This window comes from Rhamphochromis longiceps, linkage group LG4 (genome assembly GCF_057381845.1).
Source record: "Rhamphochromis longiceps isolate RC_006_pf linkage group LG4, R_longiceps_female_GT1.1, whole genome shotgun sequence".
Classification (NCBI taxonomy): Eukaryota; Metazoa; Chordata; class Actinopteri; order Cichliformes; family Cichlidae; genus Rhamphochromis; species Rhamphochromis longiceps.
Window position 1 is genome coordinate 24,565,744 of NC_140560.1, and position 23,419 is coordinate 24,589,162.

Consider the following 23,419-nt stretch of genomic DNA (forward strand, 5'->3'; position numbering starts at 1 on the left):
TATCGATTGTTTATTGACACAGCTGCTATCGCGGGTTCGCTGCTGTTTAAATGATAAAGGTGGTGGTAAAACGGAAGACAATGAAAGCTGGGCAGGACAACGGCAGCAGCAGGGATAAAGTAGACTACAATCGGGTTTATCGTGCCTAAAATACACACACATACACAAAAGCATGCATATCATTTGCTCGATATTTAGTTTTTGACCTTCGTAGGTGTGTTGTTTCCCAAATTATACCCCACCGCACCCTTTCATGTTTTCATGCAAAGTCCTCCAACACAGTCGACTTTTGCGTGACTTGGGTTGACTGAGTAACATCGGTGGACACCTTTACCTTGAAAGCGATGTCATAAAACTCGCTGCTGTTGCTGATGGACGGTCTGCTGGGATGGACTACACCATTCATCTGAACGATGCCCGGGCTTCCTCTCGCAGATTTCCCGGTCCCTTTCCCGGAGGGGCTGCCCGCGGACGGGCTGCTGGTCGCTGCTTTGCCTTTGACTGCCTTCTTGCGAGACATGTCTCAAGATTTTATAGTTTGTTTGTTTCTTTAAAAAAAAAACTATTCTCAACAGACACAAACAAACAAAAAGCAAATCTAACCGGAATCTGCGCAAGGTAGGGCTGAAAAGTTGGAGCAGCGAAGAAGTTAAATCAGGTGATTTTTTTTCACCTGTGCGTTAAACGCATGTTCCTCGACACCTTTCCACTCAAAGTAGGAGTGAATTTGTCGCAAATCGCTGTCGCTTCCGTTGTTGATCTGCCGCTTCCTGCTCTTGATAGGTTGCTCTTTCCAGGACAGCAGCTTCAGCACTGCGCGTAGTAACGGCAAAGCCGAAGGGGGCAGAGCTGAAGTCGATTTAGAGAGGAGGGGGGATTTTCAGGTTTAAACACAATCACGTGACTTCCAAACGCATAACCTCCAATCGACGGGGTCAGGGGCACTCTCCGTGGTCCTGAAAAAGAAGAGAAGGAACAACAACAACAACAAAAATAAAAAAATAAAATATCAGCGGCACAGCTTTGCTACAGATTTGTGTGCAAGGAATTCTTCCACCTAAAAACGAATTTTTGCGTTCAATGAAACCTTGATATTTGCAGGACTTTGGGTCAGTGTGTGCTAAAGTACAGAGCATTCAGATATTTCTCTGTCAGCAGTCTGATTTTTATGTAATAAAGGTGATATGTTGTAAAGCCTCATAATAATTTGCATTATACTTTAAAACAGAACTGCTTTTAAAGCAGCTAGTTTTGCTTTTTTAGTAATAAGCTTACCCTACTTTGTGTTACAGAAGCCGTTTTAAGGTGAGTGCGCCAACATTTCCATGTATTATACTGATGATTAGCTTAGATTTTTTGTTTGTTTGGTATGTATCTCTCTCTCTCTCTCTCTCTCTCTCTCTCTCTCTCTCTCTCTCTCTCTCTCTCTGTGTATACATGGCGTGTGGCTGCAGGTCAGTACAAATAATTTTAAAAGGTTCTCTTATACATGAATAATCAAAAGAAAAACAGCTGAAACGTGATTTCAACAATGCGTCGCAAGAGGGCGGTATAGCAATAAGAAACAAAGTCATAGAGCTTAAAACTCAGACCTACAGTTGCACTTTATACTTTGATTTCTAGAAAATGAATATGATTGATTTAAATGTGTGAGTTTTAGAAATTGAGAAACGACTATATTAGATCACTATTAGGAGTAAAATAAAAAGAGTTGCTACTGTTGCATGAGTCTGGCTTATATATCAGTACTACTGGTTGCTTCTGTCCAAACTACAGTAGGTTTTTCAGTTGCCTCCATAATCAAGAATGGTAAATGATGGTCACTTGATCCTCTCTGAACTAACCCGTGCCCTTTCTAATTCATATAATAGTTTTTCCTTCCGCAGCATGACTTCCGCAGCAGTTTTCTTTCCGTTCATTTTCCAGACTGTCCAGGCTCATTAGTCTATTAATGGCAATCATAGCCCAGAGACATTATTTGATGCCCACATCAGGGAGTCAAAGTGAGCTCTCATTATCCCCTCAGCTTTTCAGTGTGCGTCCGTAATTGTAATATCAGGCTGAATTTTCCACAGAGGAAGTCACATTTTAGATATGCAAGTTACAACTGAAAATCAACCCAGAAAGAAACAACAGAGCATTAAACAGGTTATGAGTCACATGTATAGAGGGATCAGTGTATTGAAATCACTGCATTTGGAATTTAGCTGATCCCTAAGTGGTTTTGACATAACTGTAGTAAACTTTTGCTGCTAAAATGGCAAATTAATCTCTTCCTTTCTTTATTTTTGAATCCCCAATACTGAATTTCCCATCAAGCCAAATTATATCCCACAGATTATTTGGGGATGTCTCTTAATTTGACCCCCAACTCAAAAGTCAGTCGTTTTTGAGCTGGGGGTAGAAACAGAGTAGTTTGGTTGTAAACACACGGACAGCTGTAGCCTCTGCTTTCCGTCCCTCAGTTTGCTGTCTGTCAGCATTTTTCCACCCAGCTTCATGCAGGGCAGTAAGTGGATTTGGGGGGAATACAAACCCGAAAATCCACCAACCTTTTTGCACAGCTCCCGTCAACAGCTGAGATTCCTTCTGCCCCCAAAGCAGCTGTCTGCTGTGGCAACAGCTGGGCATTTTGGAGGGAATTAGGGACGTCAATAGGGAAGGTCACTGGAATCCATCCCTGCTTTCAGGAAAATTAACATCCTTGTCAAGATAAGTTAAATATGTCTAACGACTGTACTTTACATCGAGAGGCTATAATGTATAGTTAGGGTGCCATATGCTTGTGCATGTTTATGAGTTTCTGTGCCAAGGCCCATGAATACAAAATGTGGAGGCAGTTCAGAGAAACCTAATGAAGCGAGTGTATTTTTTCTTTGCTGAAAGTAACAAACCAGACGTTAATTTCAAGCACTTGTTTAAGTATCGCGCACTGTAAAACAGCATCCAGTCACATAAACATGGTAATCAGGCACAAATTACAGCACGCTTTCCCTGGTGCAAGGGCCATTAGATTTGCTCCATGATGATTACTGTGTGGGAGATTGCAAGTGGAATATAGCTGGTCGAGAGCTTGAAAGACAGACAAAAAAGGGGGAAAAAGTGTTAAAATAATACCTGTAGTTTTGTATGTGTCTGGGTACCTGGTGCAGTAAGGTCATCGAACCCTCAGGGTCACATCACTCTGCAGGCACACCCAAATGTTTGGCATTTGTCAGTTTACTCAGGGTCAGGTGCCCTGAGTGTGTGCTGGGTGGCGTGCAGCAGCCTGGCCAGTCGCTCAACCAAAGTCACAGCAACTGTTGATCTTTTGGCTGCTTCTTCTGTCAGCTGCCTGTGGCCTGAGTGCTGCAAGAGGGGGCAGGGGGCATCTTGCCAGCCCGAACCCCTGTTTGTCAGGCCTTGGCGAGAGCAGCCGACAGTGGACTGGTACTGCCTGGCACTTATTCGCTCCCCGAGGCAACTTAAATGAGAAAAACACACTGAGTGTATATGTGTGTCTCAGAGAAAAGTATGGGTGGGTGCTAGTTGTTTGTATGTGGTTATATCAAATATATTTTAATAAAAAACATTAAGAAAGAGTGCACAAGTATAATATGAACAGAACAGTTTTTATTATAGATATTTAAATACTCAAGGAATGCTTTACTTCAACTATAATTCCATAAGTCTTATCCTTCTTTTTACTCCATGACATTTGCCACATGTTATAAGTTAGTGAGGGAAACAGCTTTATACTTACAGGACACACACATTAAAAAGAGGTATTATTGGATTATTTTGACACTGTTATGTAGCGATGTTCCCCAACCTTTTTCATTTATTACTTATGAATCCTTTCTGTGTTCCAGGTTTCCATTAGCTGTCAGTATTTTAGGACTCTTTTTCTGATTTCTTAAAAAAAATATTGAAGACACTTTGTCTGATTTTCAAAAATAAATTCAAATTCATAGACCATTAAACCACAATATTAAAATCACCTATCAGGAGCGCTTCCACATGCCAGGAAAACAGCTTTGATCCACTGGAGTATGGACAGGGACGACTGAGGATGTCCTGTGGTTTCTGGCACCAGTAAGCTGGAAGTTTATCACTTGGGTCCTGCCTGGGTTTTGGGGTGTCAGCCTCTGTGGATCAGGCTTGTTCTGGCATAATCATGTTTTGAAGTGAGGCTGGGTTAATGGTTTGGGCACTGTGTGGGGGAGTGAATTGCCCTTCTGGAGGAGGGCGGAGGCTCCGGCCATCAGGGAGTGCTGTTGTGACTGTTTGCAATAATTATGTGTGTGTGTGTGTGTTAGCATATTACCAAGGACAGACCTGAGGTTTCCCAACAGAGTAAAGCATTGTAACGGTCAGAAAAACTCCTCTTTATGTCAGTGCAAATAAGTTTAGACATATTCTAAAATAAAAAACAAGTGCAATTTCAGGAGTACATCTCAGTTTTTCTACATGAGAAAGAAATGCTGCTTTGGGCCTAAACTGTAAAAAAAAAAAAAAAAGTTCTACTATCTATTTGTGCTGACTGTCCGGCAATTATACAGATGTGTTGATGTCCTCTTTTTGTCTTTGTTTCTAAAAATCACACATTTCTTTATTAGATAATATTATAGAAAACAGGAACCTTCTGCTATTTCATTGTTTATCTATTAGTTATTTACTTTGGTGTGACATGAATGGTTTTAGTTTTATCAGTAGAAAAAATTGTAAAACCTTTGAAAATACAGTTAAAAGTCTAAAATTCATGCCCTTCTTCACTTTGACAGCCTTTGGCGGGCTGATTCTGGCCCGGTTCACTACAAATGAAAATATTTTAGATGGATAGTCTGACTAACACCATGAATATCTAATGTGAAATCCTGATATTTCAGTTGAATTTTAATGCAGTTTCTTTGCAGCCATAAGGTCATTTTGTTAACTTTTCTCTACTTATAAACCTTTGTGTACTTTAGCTGAGAAATTGCAAAGAAACGGTGCTTTGCAGAAACAATGTGCTAAGGCTGCTTGAAATTGCCATGGCACAATCATGTCCTTCAATGCCTCAATTCTTTTAATGTGGTAAACAAATTAAGCCAAGCATCCGCTTCAAACCTGTCATCCTGAAACTGTTTTAATTCTCTTTCCTTGGCATCATAAAAAACGAAGGTGACAACGATAATTATTACCTTTCCAAAGACGTCACCACATCATCCCAGTGTCACACATGCAATTTCCACCTCTAGTTTTCACAGTTGTGTTTTTTTCTTTTTCAATTTTGCTGCAAGTCAACAGGGGGCCTGCATTAGTAAGGCCTCAGGGAGCTGTAGAAAAGTTTATTCTGAAGTGTTGAAAATCAGACATGCCCAAACCTCACTGGACCCTTTAAAAGATCCAGACATAAGAGTCTGAGCCAGGGTACCAAAATGGAAAAAACTCCACATGGGCAATAATCACTAACAGAGGCCCAACTCCCCTCCCAGATATCTGCTCCTTATTTCAGTTCCCCTATTCAATTGCAGATAGTTACTAAAGCTGAATTCAGTCTGAGCATTTTCTATTTTCGTGGATTTGAAGTATCAAGTCACTTTTCTTTTCACTTGCAAAAATCCCAGTCTGCCATCTTAAGAAACAGGATACTGGGTGCATTCACAAGTGATGGGTTGTGTTATCCAAAGTCCATCCATAAATCCTTGCTAATCCAGGGTGCTTCCTGCGAGCAACACTGTCACTGTATCTGCTGCTCTGGTGATCAGATTTATGACCTTGCACATGGTGTTGCTGTCAAACAGGAAGCATTTGTTGTTGCACTTACTCACTCTCACACACACACAGACGAAAACATGCATAGTAAGCACAGGAGTGATTTCACACGCACTAATCATAAGATCCAGTGGCCCAAAATTAACTCAGTAGGTGAGCTGTATCAGGTTGGACACATGGAGCAAAAATATAAGGGTGTGTAAAGCAGAGAAAAAGCAGAGATTCACAACAAGGAGATGCAAAATTACCCGATGCCATTTCAATACTTTCCCCTCTTTCAGACACAGAGCAGACTGACTTTTAGGTGGCTGTAATTTTTCACAACTTCAAGGCGGCAACTCTTTGTCCACTCTACTGCTTCAGGAGCAGAGGTGGGTTCTTTGTGTCTGCACGCAGCTGGAACCACGTCAATAAAAGACATGGCACATGCACACAAACATAAACTTTACATACAAGCTGCAGCTGAGAGTGGGCACACGAGCACCAACTGGAGAGAGCCATGGTGAGCGGGAAAAGGTGTGAGCAGGAAAAGTGGTGTGTGTGGGTGAGTGTGAATATGCAAGAGTGCGCGTGTGTATTTGTAGAGTTTTTGCAGTTGTGACAGCTGGGATGAAGGAGTGGAGGCGGCCTGTGTGATTGGAGGAGGTGCCAACAGAGCAAGTGTCTCTTTATTTTCATCACAGACAAGTGTGTCTGTGTGTGGATATATGTTCATGGACAGCAGGTACATCTGTGTTTATGTCTGTTAATAGCTATGTTCATGATCATTTGGGCTGTATGTGCAGGACAGGATCTTATTTAATACGAGTGCAGTAAACTTGCATCATGTGTTTTGTCGTATTTGTCACTTTCAAGGACGCTCAAGGAAAAGTTTGCACAAGTATAGAGTGCTGTGAAAAAGTATTTGCCATGATTCTGATTGTCCTATTTTATCTTATTTTTTTGCCCATATATCAGATCATCAGATACTTTTACAATTAGACCAGGATAACCAGATTAAATCAAAAATGCAGTTCATAAATGATGATTTCATTTTTCAAGGGAGCAAACTATCCAAACCTACCTGGCCCCGTGTGAGAAAGTGACTGCCCCCTGTTGTTAAATCATGATTTACCTGTGATTAGCTCCATTCTTTTTGAAAAGGTGCATTCAGTTTCACTAGCAGCACTCAGACTTGATTACTGCCAGACCTGTTGAATTAACAAACTGCTTAAATAGAACCTGTTTGAGAAAGTGAAGTAGCCTAAAAGATCTCAAAAAGCAACCCATCTCACATTTCATAAAAATGGCATCGCACCGATAGTCAAGCAGTCAAACATGGTGGTGGTAGTGTGATGGTCTGGGGCTGCTTTGCTGCTTTAGCACCTGGACTGAACTTGCCCAAATGGATGAACCATGAATTCTGCTCTCTACCAAGAATTGTACCTGAAGGAGAATGTCAGGACGTACAGCAGCACAATAAGCTGAAACACACCAGCACGTCTGTCTCTCAATTGCTAACTGAAAAAAAAAAGCTAAACAAAATGAAGGTTTTGGTCCGGCCAAGTCAAAGTCTGGACTTAAATCCAATTGAGATGCTTTGGCATGACCTTAAACAGACTGTTCATGCTCAAAATCTCTCCAATGTGGCCGAATTAAAACAATTCTGCAGAGGAGAGTGTGTTTTGCATCATGTGTTTCTACCTGACATAGAGCCAGGTAGGCTTGAATAAAGTTTTTCTCTAAATAAATAAGATCATCATTTAAAAAGTGCATTTTCAATTTTCTCGGGTTATCTTTGTTTAATAAAATGTAGTTGATGGTCTGTGACAAAAATGGAAAAATAAGAAGGAAGGGGGCAAACACTCGTTCACAACACTTTATCTCTAATCTTTAAAAAACATGTATTCATCCTGTTTCATTTACTAGTTCAATGAGTTCACATTTCTTACTGCCAAAACTTTATTATGGGCTTAAATTGAATGATAAAAAACAATGAATAAATTTTACCCCAAATACTCAAAATAAAACTAATTCACCTCCACTTTATCAGCTGGAGGTAGAACTCTCACGCTGAACATTAAAATGATCTAAAAAAAAAAAGAAAAGAAAAAAGAAGTCTAATCTATTCTGGTTTTGCATGTTTTGGATATTACACCAGCCTATTAGCCTACTTTGCATGTGATTGTGTGAGTGTGTTGAGTCGGTGAGGTCATTCTATTGCTGTTTGAGCAAGGCAGGCAGGCAATGATGAGGTCATTCAGCAGGCAGGATTAAGGCCGTGACAACTGGCGCTGCGGCCAGTGCCAGTGCAGACCGGGGCAGTTGTGCCGTGTGCGCGGTGCTGCGATCCCAACTCCACACCAGCATTACCCTTGTGTTGTTTTTTCATTAGCTTGGTGCTGGCCCAGAGTGCTGTGGAGCTTGCCAGACCCACAGCATGAATCTACAGTTGTTGCAAGGCTTTAGGGCCTTCTCACTCCTTCTCTGTCTCTCTGTTTGTCTCTATCTGTGGTCAACACACTGTGACCACAGTCCTAACAGGGAAAATGGATCGGTTTACATACCAAACACACTCGTTAACTCAATTATGTTAGCCTTTAACGCTTTGATGTGTAGTTATAAAGCCAGGATTATTAAAAGGACAGATGCCGTCTGACCACAGCAGAGCTTTGTTGTTGCATACCTCCTTAGCTATGGCTGAAGAAAGATGTACAAAACAGAATGGTGAAGGTCAGAGGGATGACCATTTATAACTTGATAGGGTTAAAAGAGATGGAAGATAGGTATGAAGATGGAAGAAGTAGATGAAAGCATTTTTTAAAAATCTTCAAATGTAAGCTTGACGTTTAGAGTGTGAAAACCTAAAATAGCTTTAAATGGATGAAACAGGTTCAAATTCAGTTTGCCTAACATCTGTTAAATACAGTAAGGAGTGGCAGGATGTGCTACGTGTGGTTTTAAATTAGCTGATTTAACTCTCCTTTTTTCAATTGAGTTCTGCATTCTGCGTCTCTCGGAAAAATGCAGAAATGACATAAAACTCAGCAGTTACACACTTCATTAGTTGCCAGTGGACACAAACGTAAAACCAATTAGACAAATGTAGCCAAATAAATCCTCCCTTGCTTTTACAGGATTTTCTGTCCTTGTACCCTTACCCTCCTTTGTGTATTCCCCTCCCCGCTCTTACAAAAGTACTGCCTTTTGACATTTATTCATTTTGAGTGTTCTTGATCCTCTGCAACTGTGGAGATGTGCTCCTCAGCCCCAGCTCATCGCCCGAAGGCCCGCTGATGTGTATCTCCCCACTCAGACTCCAGATGTGAACTCACTGGTTGGAGATTTACTGGAGGACTTGACAGAGGAGCTCAGCTGGAAAAATTCACTGTCACAGACCAGCAGTTTGCTGACATAGGCAATGATGGTAAGAAACTGCTGATCTGAACACTTATTCTGGGCTTAATTATTTCACTGCTTTACCTCAACTTTAAACAGACCATCTACGTTTAACAGCTATAAATGAATTAAAACCGCCATGGTCTAAAAACAGTAAACATCCACTCCCACTAGGTGGCAATAAAGTTGCAGACTGACATTACAGAGGAGAGAAAAACACCTGTGGGACTACAGCATCTCACTTCACACTCTCTCCCTGCTGTCCTGTTATTCTCCCGTCTCTTTTGGAACACGTTATGTTGCCGTTTAGAAAACAAAGAATCGAGCACCCCATTAACAGCTAAATCCATTTATTGTCTCCGTTAACAACACAAAGAAAACGAGAATGGACTAGACATAATTCAGTTTTGCTGGGTTTTGCAGTCATTTTTTTAAAAATTAGATCCAAATGTTTTAGAAACACAAATTTATTCTCATTATGTGACAATTGTTAGTTGTTATAGTATTTGTTATGACAGGAGTGACAATTATATTTTAATTTGTATTTAAAGAAAGTAAAGAAGCATTAACTAATAAATGATAAGTTACAGCTGAAGCTGCCTGAACTGATACAAATCATATTCTGCTGTTAGCTTTTTCTGTTTCTACTTTTTTCCCCCCTTAATATTAAAACTACAAAAAGACACAATTAGGACACAATTAGGACAAGCTCACAAAAGGTTTAACTTTATTATTTTTTGATGTTAATGCATTTAATAATTAAAACCATAAACATACTGAAGGCACATTGCCAAAAACAATAAAACTATTACAGCTGAAGACAGAAATTACAAAATGTTAATTAACAAGTGACAAAGAGAAATATTCTACTATAATAAAACATAAAAACGGTTTTGTCGCCATCGTTACACCAAACAAATTATTATAAATTAATCTCTATGCTCACATTGGAAAGCAGTGAAAGTCCTCAGGAGATAAGGTTTTTCCTGGCCTGGACATTGTTGCTTGACAGATACAAGATTAACAAACAATGGCAATGATTTTTCATGACCTTTCCACCTTGTTGGTTTAAGTTCCTGTTCTTAATCTACAGCCAAGAACAACAAAAACAGTGTTTGATGTTGTTAGTGAGGTCTCTGTCTCTGTCTCTGCCTGGAAGTCCCCGTCCTAAATATGACCAAATGGTGTCTTTAATCTGCAGTGTGCATGCACTTCATTTTAGAGCAGACTAAACCCAGAAGCCTGACCTTGGAAGTTCTCCACCACATGAATTGACTGCCATATTTAATGTGAATGTATGGGCAATAAAATAACAGTAAAACAAATAAATAAATCAGTGTCAGAAATAAAATAAAGCGGAGCCTATAAATCAAAAGACTTGTTAGCCCCCTGAGTGTAATTGAATGGGATCGGGGACGGTGTGGTTTGCCTGTGTCCGCAGTGTTTACTCACATCTCGTACGGACGGGGAAAAAGTAACAAAAGAAGAAAGGCATGATGTCAAAAGAAAATAAAGTGGGTGCTGAGACAAGAGAGAAAGAGATGAAGAATGGAGCAGACAGAAAAAGAAGAATAAAAAAAAGACAGGACGAGGAGAGACGAGCCTGGAATCAATAATCGAGTTTCTCTCGTCAGGCTGAGGACAGGAGAGTGAGAGAGAGGCGCCTGAGGACAACAAACCGCATCCTTCCTTCCTGAGAGGCAACACGGGGACAGGAAGGGCCACCAGGGGAGGTCACTTGGCCAGCGAATCACTTCCTGTCAGGGTCACCAGGCATCGGGGGATAAGTACATCCGGGTCACTAGAGGAGACACCTGCGTCTGATTGTCTGCCTCTGCATTTGAAGCCCCCACCACCCGTAGATGGAAACCTCAATGACAGCCAGGTGGGGAGTAGAGGCAGGGAGAGGGGGGATGGGTGCTGGATCTAGAGAGGATAGCAGGAAATGGAAGAAGTCAGTGTTTGAGCAGGGAGATGGCATAATTTTTGTCTTCGTGTCCACCCTCCACCAGCTGGAAGTCTGGAGCACAAATGAGGGTAGGAGTGAGGTAGAAACATTGGCAACAATCCAACGTGTCCATCTGACAAAAAAACAACTAATTGTGTTCCTCATTTAAACAAAGAAAAATGAGAAAAATGGCAGCGTGGCAAGCTGGCAGCGGTACTGTATGTTATTGTGTGGTTATACAGTATTTGTACATTAGAATATGAGCAATCTACTGCAGTTTGGTAGCATCCATCTCATCTTTTCAATCTGAATTTCATTTGTTTTGTGCAGCTTTTAGATCTGCTTTGACACCAGCTTACTCGATGTATATATTGTTTACTTATGACCTTCAAAAGTGCAACTTTAAAACAAAAAACAAAAAATGCAGGTATCAAAATTACAATTCAAGCATCGTGTGTTTACATAAATGTTAAAACAACGGGAATGTATATTAAAATAATATGGGCTGGATGCTGAGGGCTGCAAAGCTGGAGAAACTTTGCCACTGGGAGTGAGAATATATATATAAATGTGTGTGTGTACTGTGTGTTTGACAGTGTGCCAAGCTGACCAAAAAGTGCTGGCAATTTCCTTGAAATGCAGAGATTCACCACGCTCCCTAGGGGGAGACCAAATAAACTTCAGATGTGCAGCAGGATCTGTCCCCCCACTCTGTCTCCAGACTCCAAAGACTACAGAAACACATGGAAGTGAAGAAGAAGAGAGGGATAAGAGGACAAGGAAGGCACAAGGGAGGTAGAGAGGAAAAGAGAGATTTCTGCTATTCTCATTTAAAAAAAAACAAAACTCTTTCTCTGTAAGCTGTCATCGTCGCCAGCTCTGGGGAGGTTTGCAGATGTTTATCATGTACAGGGGGAAAGAAATAGAAATCATAAATTGTTCCACGATGCATCCAGGGTCACAAGTTCAGACCCATAAAATACACGAATAACCCTGCAAAGTGTAATTATGGAAGTAAACCTCCACGTTGAAGGCCTCAAGATTTAACCTCACAAATCCATCTACATCATTCGAACATGCTGTAAGCACAAAACAGAGACCAAGTTTAAGATGAACACATTTAAAGATAGCAAATTGCTCTGGAGTGAATAAGGTTTTTCCATTTATGGAACAAGCTGTGTGAAACTCACAGCCAGCCCTGTTATTTCTAATCTCAATCACATGATCAAAGACTCTTCACTGCTTCAACCTAATTTTCTGGAATGAAAATGTGTAAATTAAGACCATTTTTTAAAAGTAACTGATTTAGAAATTACACTGTTTTGAGGAAACTTTCCAGCAGTTAAGGACCATTTTCCTTCATTTTAAAAAGGTGTCTCTGTTACACCCACTTTCCATCCATAATGTGTGTTTTTTAACGACCCCGTACCACACACATGGATGCATAAATAAGCCTGTGACACCCCACCCCTTCCTAAGAGCCCTGTGGCAATATGTGCGTGTCAACACACCTTGGCGGGTAAACAAATACACATTTCAGCAGGGTGTTTACCTGTTTACCAAGTGACCATTATGCTACCCCCACCCTGTGAGAGTAATCTGACTGCATGGCTTAATAATTGTAGTTTTTTAAAATGCCTATGCTGCTATCATATTTAGTATTACGGTAATAGAAAAACTAGAAAATAAAAAATAAGTGTTGTTATACACAGAAGAAGGGAAAAAATGGGTGTGTTAATATTTTGCACAATTTAACAAGATGGGAGAAAGCATAGTGTATTTACCTAAAGAAGCCATCTATGAGTGGCAGCGTTTGCCTTTGTTTTTGAATATTAAATAGCAACAAACCAAAATCCTGAAACTCAAAGAGCTGAATTTAAGATGGTAACAATGTATGTATTATTCTAGATCTTCAAATTTAAATGACACTTTTCACATGAAACTTTAATAATGTCACGCATTATTAAACATTATACAACATTAGATGTTTTATGGTGGCTGTAAAAAACTGTTTACCCCACTAGTGGCTTTTCTGTTTGCCTGCAATCATTTCCATTGACTGGCCTTTGTATAAAAATGTAACTTTGTGCTTTCTCTTTTTATCTGTGTGTAAAAAACCTAAACATAACCAAAATATTTTATAGCACTCATGGACAAGGTGATCTCTCTCAAACAAGGTGGCGATGGACCCACGAACCGTATTAAACAACCTGCTCTACCTCCTGAGCCACAGCAGTGCTTGAAGGAACCAGGGGCATTTCTGGTAACATTAAGGATTAAATGATAAAGAAAAACATGTTGCAGTTACATTGTCAAATGTGCAAATGGCTATATAAAGTGCTGGGTGGCTGCTGGCAAAAGTGTGTTCCAAGAGAGAGGAAATCACTCCAAGACACAGTATATATATATATAGAAGAATAGCGTGGAAAAGACATATGGATCATCATCTGTTGATAAAATCACTATATTATTAGAACATGAAACTGGGAGTCTGTTATGTGTAATGCCACCTATCCTAACAGTGGCCAGAAATATGCTGAGCAGCGTCCTAATTTATTCCACATTTTAGGACCATTACTGCTGAATTAGCAGACTGAATTGTAAGCAGTGTAATAAGTTACAAAACAAGATGTTATTGTCGTCACATTATGTTTTTCTGTAATGTGATTACAGAAAAATGCCATGCAAACTGCGCTAAATTAGGTGCAGTAACAACAACAGAGGATGTAGACGACACTATAGCTCATCCGGCTCATTGCAGTTTACAGATAACTGTAATGTATGAAGTAGATAAATACTTCATACATTGTTATATTGCACACACATGAGAAATGAAGCTGAGAAATCAACACGACTGTCATATCAATCTGAACTTTGCTTCACGCCCTTCTTACAGTAAAGATGTTTAAAGATCTGGTGATATCATTACAGTTTAACTTGTCTGTGTGCAAGTGTTTTATGTGAGTGAGTTTTAATGTTGTTAATTGAGTATGATGTGTTTCTGTGTATCAGTGTTGCTCCCTTCTTGGCCAGGTGTCCCTTGTTAATGAAATCTTAGATCTCAATGGTAATAACCTGGTTAAATACAGGTTAAATGAAAAAAAAAAAATGGCACAGATCTAGCTCATCTCCAAATGGCTTCAGGGCTAGAAAACCATGAAAATATAGGAATGTATCAGCATTTCATATCTCTGACTATATTGGTAGCAAGGCTCCATTCAAGCCTTTCTAATGTTGGCGTCAACGAATAGGATGACTCTCTCCATGATAGTAACAAACAGGACGTTATCTTCATCTAACAGGATACAATGCTGTGCAAGGAAAAAAAAAACTAATTTAACATTGAGAATATTAAGTTAATGACTTTGCTAAATGGTTTAAAATGAATATTATTTAGTAGCTATGTCAGGAGGATGAGGGTTATAATTAGGAAACAATAGAAAAATGCCCATAAAAGGGAAACTGTGACCTTGAGCACAGTTTCGGTGAACCAATTAGGTGATCATTATGTGCAGTAAAATCTGATCAATACTCTTAAAGGAACTCCTTTGAACTGAAAAAGACAGATAACGGTTGCCTTGCCATTGTATATGCTCATTGATTGTTTGGCTGTATGATTTAAGTCATCAAACATGCTTTTTTGGGGAGAGGGTTTCAAACACACTTGTGTTACAATCAACTTATTTTGGTTTTTGTGCAGGGAGGAGAAAAGTAGTGTCCAAAACTATTGGAGCTATGGACATAGTTTTATGTTTATTGCTCAAAAGATTAAAAACATAACCGCAAAGTGCAAACAGTGTCCAGGCCAAAACCAACTCTTGATAGCACTAGATTGATTCTTTGCAAGCATATGCACAGGCAGGATCATAACACAAAGAAAAGGAAACATGTTAGGCTTGTAGCATTCTAGCCTCCACTTTTACCTGTGTTTGTTTTCTACAGCAGAACTGCCGTGGTGATAGCTGTCAAGGGATCTTTGGTCTGGTTTTCAGGCCTGCTGTCAGCTATGTGTTAAAACTTAAAACAGAACAATTCTCTGTGTGTGTCCTCATTAGGATAGGCATTTGTGCTAGTGTGTGAAACTGTAGCCTAAGGTTTATCTTGTTACCTGGTAATTATCTGACAGAGCATCTCAGGTCATGTTATGAGTTAATGCAAAAGCAATGCAATTAGTATTTTCTTCAAAGAGCATTTCATTAATGCATCAGTTTAAAAAAATAAAATAAAATAATGTTTTTGTTTAATACATTACCTTTTGAGTAATAACACCCAGTAGCGATTGTAGATTTCCAGATAAACGATAGCATATATGTGCACTGATTGATTCGGAGCTCCAGAGTCAGGCTAATTTTTTTTTCTTACAAAAGTAGCATCTTCTTGTCTTTGCACCTTAAAAAAGTTTTTCACACAGAGCGTATGAAGAACATATTTTCCATTTCATATTTATTTTCATGTGTTTAAGTCTTATTTAAAAATGCGTCATCAAAGTAAATTTATTTCCAGGAAATGTCACACTGCTCTGTGTTCACAAGCTCAGCTGCTGCCAACCCTTTTGGCAATTTGATCATCCTCCTGCATTCCAAGCTTTTGGCGAAAAATATGCATAAATTCAGTAAATCAAACTTGGCTTTGGACTTATTATAAAATGTAATTACTGTAAACATTCTCAAAGCTTGTGCACTAGTCTCAGCTACGCGAGACTAAACAGATTCCCCGAAAATCCCAAAACCAACTTACAAAACCACAGCCACACCTCAGCTCCACTGCCGCTACCTTTATTTTCATTTGGGACTTTTTCTGTTTAAGTAATCATCATTTAACAACTCTGTGAGCTCCAGCAATGCCAAGGACTGTTGCTAGATATGAGCCTGCAATGGATGTGGGTTTACTTGTGCCATACCCAGACTACTGGGCTCATAGTGGGGAAGTATCCGTTTACCCGGGTCTCCCCTGCTCATTCTTACTCTGGAAGGGTGCCTGTAAAGCCAAAGTGGGGGTACGGGTGGCGGAGTATATGTTTCCATTACGAATATTGCGCCCCTGAAACACTAGAAGACTCATTTTGAGGATCCAATTTTATTAAATCAACTGTGTGACAACATTGGGCTGTTACCCCAACATGAGCAGGTACGGTGGGTGTGAGGTGTGCAGACAAAGTGCTCTTTGAGTGCTGTGGTCAGGCGTTTTGCCAGACACCTTTCCACACCTAGCACTTGGGGAGCCTTACTGAGAGTATGAGCTGAGCCTGTCATTGCCTTTACCATTATTGCACTCAACACATGGCCAAGAGGCTCTGATAGGTGCAACACTGTTGCTACTTGGGACCTGTGTGAATGTGTGTGTGTGTGTGTGTGTGTGTGTGTGTGTGTGTGTGTGTGTGTGTGTGTGTGTGTGTGTGTGTGTTTATAGGCTGGCTGAATGTTTTTGCCTCTGTCGGTGCTCATGCGTAGGAATAGCAAAGCCTGCTGCTGCATAAATGCCCTAACAATGAATTTACATTGCTATAGACCGGCTGGTTGCAATTAATTTAATGACGAAATATCCAGACGTCGATATAAATGAAAGAAACAGGTGACAGGTGTGTGTCTGAATATCAGCAGTGAAGTTTGTACAAGGAGGGAAAGCAAAGTGTGACAAGAAAACCACGGTCAATTACTCAAGTAGAATAATTAAGAGGCTACAAATCAGAAAGAGAGTCTGAGTAAATAAATAAGGGAAAGATTATTTATTTGATTTCAGGGAAGCTGGAGCTATAATTCTTCTCTCATTGGAGTTGGCGCCGTTAGTTCTGTGCTTTCCAACATGCTGGAGCCTCCTCCCTACCAAGCTCCACTCAGCTCAGACTTGTGATTCACATACAACAAAACATACAACTACTAGCACCCGGTAAAGCACAGCAGCAAAAGTGTAGGGGAATAACAAGATAGGTAAGGGTCCTAATGTTAATGTGGCTACTGATGTAGCTACTGGTCACGTGACCTGGAAGCCTGTTATCGGGATGTTTTCCATACTTTGCAAGGTTGCGTTGGTGCAGTGCGTCTTCACATTCTCACATGTACATTCTTACATGCTGTCAACAGGAGGCCTGGGAGAAAAATCCCTCTTATTTTTGCTTAGGTTCTAATCCCATCCTTCTTTCGCTGGCTGTCAGCTCGCCAGCTGAACAGTGTACTGCCATGTTGGCAGTTTAAATCTTTCCCTTTACTTATTAAAGGCTGATTTTTCCCTTGGCTCAAATATCCTGAAACCAGGTACGATCACACAATGGACACCAGTTTAAAAGGGCGAGCCAAGAGGGAATGGGTTTGCTGACATGCATAAAAAAAAGAGCTGGCCGGAAATCAATGTCACGTCACAGCCAGATATGATTATGGTAATCTGTAATAATTTCACCACAAGTACATAAATTCACATTAGCCATCTCTTGCAAACCCATCCGCCCACCAACACGCATACGCAATTCCACATACGCTCCCGGTTGCACGGCCAACATATGGAAATACCTCTAGATGCAACAATAATGAAAGACAAGTTTACAAATGAGCTTGTAAGAAGCTTCACATGCTCATGTGGTGGTGTCAGCTGGTGTCACATCGCATGTGAACAACCAAAAAGAGCAGTTGCCATGGTGATATGTCTGGGAAGAAACACATTAACACATACTGTACATGGACGTGTAGCCAAACACGCACACACACGCAAGCATTCACAGAAAAATAAACACACACTTGCACAGACACCCAAGAAAACACAATTGGCCACGAGCGTAGTCCAAATGGTGATACTTTCCTGGATGAGACAGCACCCTCTGGCCTGTGGGGCTACGACAATGGGATCCATTCTGCACAATTTCCTCTACACTGTTCGCAATCTTTCCCTCTCCCTCTTTCTCATGACTGATGATCGCGGGGTAGGGATAACATCATTACAGGAGTCAAAACCCAGCCTCTGTCGATGCCTCAGCAACAACATTTGAAAAGACATCAAAAATGTTCTCAAAATGAAAATCTATCCAAATTAGATTCACAACTGAAACTGCTCTGGATTTGCATATGATATGTCAGTCACTGTCTCTAAACAATGGCTTCAGGAGCCAGTATCAGTGATTTAACTCATGCCCGTCCATGAGGCTGCTACAAAGAAAAGTCAAGTTTCAGACAGATGAAGGACTTTTTTCACTGGACAACATTTGCTACTTCAGTGCGCATGCCAGAAAATCCCTGAACATGTGTCACAGTGGGGGGAAAAAAGGCATTCCATGTTAGGGCCATTAGAACTGCAGTTATAGGGAATTGTCACGTCTCCCCTTTAATTAAAAAAGATGTTTCAAATAAAACTTACTGTATCACATTCCCGTTAGGAATACTTTAAATAGGCTACACGACTGTAAGGCTGTCTGAGGTTAGTGTATGTATCACTCAGCTGGAGAAATAAGGAAGGGTGGCTCGAGGCCAAACCCGGTTGAGGGGAACGTGTGCGGGGTGTGGGGGCTGGAGCCAAAGGTTTGAGCTGGAGCACACAGATGTGAAGGCACTGACGGATGTATCTGCGACAGATGCTGGCTTTGCTTAAGCATGTGCAGCTGTGTGAATCGTGCACATGCGTCTTTGCACTTCTGTGTACAGTATTTGTACACAGTCATCCATACAGTCTTTTTTATCAGCGTGTGTATGAATGATCCCGTGTATGTGTGTGTCTTTTGAATTCTGGTGTCTCAACAAAAGGAAGGGCGACTCAAGATGTTCTCTGTATTTAATGTTCCCTGACTGTTTATTAGCTACTTCGTGAACATGAAAGAGTAGGAGATAAGAAACTGGCCAAAGAAAATATACAAAGGCAGAAAGAGAAAAAAAGGGAAACTAAGCCCAGAACACAGAAGAAAAAAAACGAACAGGTATCAGTAACTTGAAGGCTCACTTGTTGTTGCAGTCGGTTTCACATAGCACAGAAGGACAACAGAGTGAATCAGAGTGTGAACGGTATCTGCCCCCCCTGCTGAGTGTGTGCGCGCATGTGTGATTGTTGTAATCACAGTTTGTGTGGGTTTCAGTGCACACGTTTGGCTATCCCTGCACACATGCCTACTGTATACATGTGAGAGGAGTACTTACATGCATGTGTGGCATGAATATGACATCAGCCTTGCTGATTTGAGCTAGCGAGGGCCTAATAGGACCACAGGTTGTGATAGCAACCTTCTCCTCCTGTCTCCCGTCCTTCGTATCCTCCCTCACGTGCTCCCTATCCCTGCTAACTCACTTTAACGTGTTTCAAGAGCTATGTCGTGCATGTTGCTCATGACTGCAAATTGGCCAGCCGTTCACACAAGGAAGTGGCTATTAGAGCCCTATGCCACATTTAAAAATCCTCCCCCACTGACTTGGCACACAGAATTTTATGGGCACAGGTGATGGAGTGTCACTGAGGAATTGCTCTGCACCATCAAAGCTCTAATGATCCCTAATAGCAAATGCATGTATTTTACAACTGTGTAGCTAACAGAAAACCAACAATTATATGTAATGTCATTCTCAAGGCGCAATAAAATACATTCATTTTGAAAGGAGGAGCTTAGATTTTGGTGTTAAGGCAGCCAGACAGGAAACAAAACTGATTTTTACAGAGCAGGGGCACCCGAAAGTAATTACTTATAACATAGGTTGAGGTCTGTAATAAACAATTACTTGGATTACACCAGTGTTTGCCTCATAAACGCTGTGGTTCTAAACTACATCTAAGTTTTCAAACTTTGTGCTGGCTGGCCGAAAGCCCTACTTCACTAGGGAACCATGTCTGATGCTCTCATCATGCTATAATTTATTAAGATTATAAAAAGAGGGGAAACAGAATAAGGTAACTGAAGAATGAGCTGGAGATAGATAATACAGACAGCAATTGCAAAAGTTATAGTGAGAGGCAGTGGCCAGCTAGGAGGAAGACAGATGCACCAGAAAACTAGGGTGACAGTAAGAAACAAATCTTTGACCTGTAATGATCTTTCAAAGAGTTGAATATCATCCACAAACAAGGTACAAGCCATTTGCTTCCTGGTATTCAGCACAAATGTTGTGTTCCTTTCCCCCCCTAAAGGGCAATAAAACAAACAGCATGTACTCTTCAACACTCTTACCTCCCCCCGAGCAGAAAACAGCAACTGAACCCTCTCCTTTACTCTTTTCTTCTCCATATTCTTGTGCTCTCCTTTGCTCTGCGCTAAGTCATTCTCTTTTTTTTTTTAAATCTAAAACTATTTCAAAAAACAAAAAACTGAACCTACAACATCTGTAAATAAAAGACAGGAAAGCATATGACAAAAAGGAGAACAGTAATGGATGAAAAAAAACTACAAAAAATAAGGACCTTGATGATAGTATTCAGCTTCTTCCTTGTTCAGGCTTTTCTTTTTTCCCTCCCGCTCTGGCCTTTTCCCCAACCTGTGCCAGTAGGCGTAATGCTGTAGCGCTGTCCTGTTCTATGCGTCATCTTAGCTTAGGCTGAGCCTGGCAACTAAACTGTCCAGCAGCCCAAGATGGAGCCAGGCAGGGTGAGATTAACATGAACCCGGAGTCATTATGCTGTTCATGAGCCGTGTCCAAAGCAACAACTTTTATAGCACCTGTAACACACCAGCTAATCTGTCTGACACCCCTGACCAAATAAACACAGTAAATGCCACTCCAAACACACTCCCACAACCTACAAATGTTGGCTTTGCACATAAGCAAATTTCAGGCTCTGAAGGAAAAACATGGAATATTATTCAGGAAAGAAAGCAAATGAACGTTGGTGTTTGTGTCTGAAACATTTGATTGTATATGTGTTGCCCTTTGACCTTCTGGGTGGATTGTCCTAGCAGTTGTAGGACAATTTGCTCACACATCGTACTAGATCCCTCTCTGTTTAAGCCAAACACCACCGCTGTTTCACCCATCAGTCAATGCCAGGGCCAATAAGTTGAAATAAATTGAATAAACTAAAATGCAGACCCCTACATTTAATTACAGTAATTGGGATGTCGTAGGGGGAGCGCACTCTGCCAGCAGACATACTAGGCCCTTTATTGACAAGCATACTGCACTAATTGCAGCCTCTGTGATTACACAATTTAACTGTATTTAACTACATTAATAGAATAGTGTGCACTAATGGGAGTGGGCATAATCCTTGGAAAGCGGAGATGTACATAATTGGATAATCTGTGATTCACTCGCCAATAAGCAGAAAAGTAATGGATGTAAACCTCTCTATGTTGGTTGCAATCCTGTACCATAGTCTTCTCATTAGGCGTAGTCAAAGGAAGCCTTGTGGTTGGTTTGACCTGAGCCAGTGACTACTGCTGTGTGAGTGAGAGCACAGGAATGAGCATGTTCCCAGGGAAACCGGGGGGCTAAAAGGTCTCCAGTGATCAAGCATCGTGGTTGATTATTAACGTCTTCGTATTTGAAAAATCAACACGGGGTTTGAAAATGGCTAAAACAGATAAAAAGTTCAGAATGGAAAAAACTTTTTTTTAAAATTAAAAATAAACACGTAGACCTATTATTGGAAAACATTTACTGTATTTGACAGTATGATTAATTGTTGTCACCTTAAGGAGCTAAAAAGAAATAGATCAAGCTAGCCAGGAAGCTATGCTAACTCGCTTGGCAGATCCCAACCCACCTTGCGCTTCGAGTATATTATTAATTGTCTGCATATGTTGGAAACTTCTGTAAAATCTCTCGGAGTATCTTCTAAAACAGTCTAAAAATCCATTACTTTTATTAGTAGCACCATTTTACCCAAGCTAGATATCATCCATTAAACACACTACACACCTAAAAAAAATTACAAAAGTGTTTTGAACACAGTTTTAATACAGTTCCTTTAACAACATCTGTCCAACACCTGTAACACCAACTACCCACCAAATGACTTTGCTATGCTATCTGGCTGGTAAATATTAAAATATATAAAGTTTAAAGTTACAAATACCCAAGAAAGTAAAAAATATATATGTGGGAGTGACAAAGAAAAAGTGACAAAATATGCTGTGCTACAAGCTACAGTGTGTGTGACTCACCATGCAAATTGGTGGAAAACCGTCTAACAGCACTGACACACAACTGTCAGACAGGCACTGCCATGGGAGCTGAAACATAAGCGGGATTTATGGACTATCCAAACTGCGTGTCAGGTTGTCAGATTCCCCTCCAACATCTGTGCTGCTTTATTATGTACTGCCTAACTTTTGGAACCAGTCAAGCTAATTTTCACACCTTATTCACATGAGCTGTGGGGAGATGAGTTAAAAAGACAATCTCTCATTCTCGCTTCTCTGCGACATTGGGCCTTTAAGTTGACTGTAAAGCATGACCTCTAACACTATAAACATTTGATTTTCAACATGGCTTCACAAAATGGAATGGCTATTACATATGTAGCTCTTAAGAGGTAATTTGGAAAATCCATAATCCAACATGCCGTTTACACTTATACTGTTAGAAAAACATTCCCAGAAAGTTTTAGTAAAGCACTCAAACTTTTCTCTGCATCAGCCACATCAGCAATTGAGTTTCAAACAACTCCATGAGAAGAAGCATCTGAAGAGTCTTGTGAAACATCCATTATTGACTTGGTGTCATCAATCACAGACCGACGACAGCAGGAAATAATAATAAAGGACGACACCCTGATCCAACAGAAGTAACTGCATTAAATTTGTACACCAGCACCATTTACATTGTTTAGATGATAAAAACATATACTTGCATTTTGTTGTGCTTTTTTTAAATTTATAAATCTGTGACTATATAGTTGTTTGGGTAGTAGGAATGACTGGAAACAGTACTGATGGATATGTGGAGAAATACTGAAAGAGAACAGCTAAAAAACATAAAAGTGAACCAGTTTGCTTTTTGACTGTCAACGTTGGCTCTAGAGTCTAAAGTTTTATTCAGTGTGATGAAACATTTCACTAGCTATTTTGAAGTGTGAACTTGCACAATGCTGCTGATCATCCTTATCATAACAGTGGTGCTGATGAGTTTGGAGGTTTCTTTAGCCCAAAGAGCCTCTGCACAGCGGAAGTGTGGATGATCAACCAACAGACTGGGACATGTGGTCAGGGTCGAGGGTCAGCTCCCCCCCCCCACCTCCAGTTCCCCCGCACTGTTGCACACAGGAAGTCTGAATCAACACACATCAGTCAGTGTGCACACACACACATTAAGATGTGCACAGCGAGGAAAAAAATTCCTGGTTGCTCCTCCGGGTATGACCCAATAACAGTCCCCTTGCACAGACCATGTTCTCAGCACAGTGATGACCTGCTCCTTGAACTCGTAAACACAGGCCACCCAGAGTGAGAAGGGGCTT

General features: G+C 40.6%; 1 protein-coding gene across 1 annotated transcript in view; it reads right to left on the bottom strand.

Annotated features, from left to right (window-relative positions):
* LOC146671673 (ras-related protein Rab-26-like) overlaps positions 1-839 on the bottom strand; it is a 59,088-nt gene extending 58,249 nt beyond the window's left edge. The window contains exon 1 of the mRNA XM_085404025.1: positions 335-839. Within this exon, the coding sequence (XP_085260151.1) occupies positions 335-520 (186 nt within the window). The 5' untranslated portion in view covers positions 521-839. The remainder of the gene's footprint in view (positions 1-334) is intronic.
* Positions 840-23,419: the final 22,580 nt, after the last annotated feature.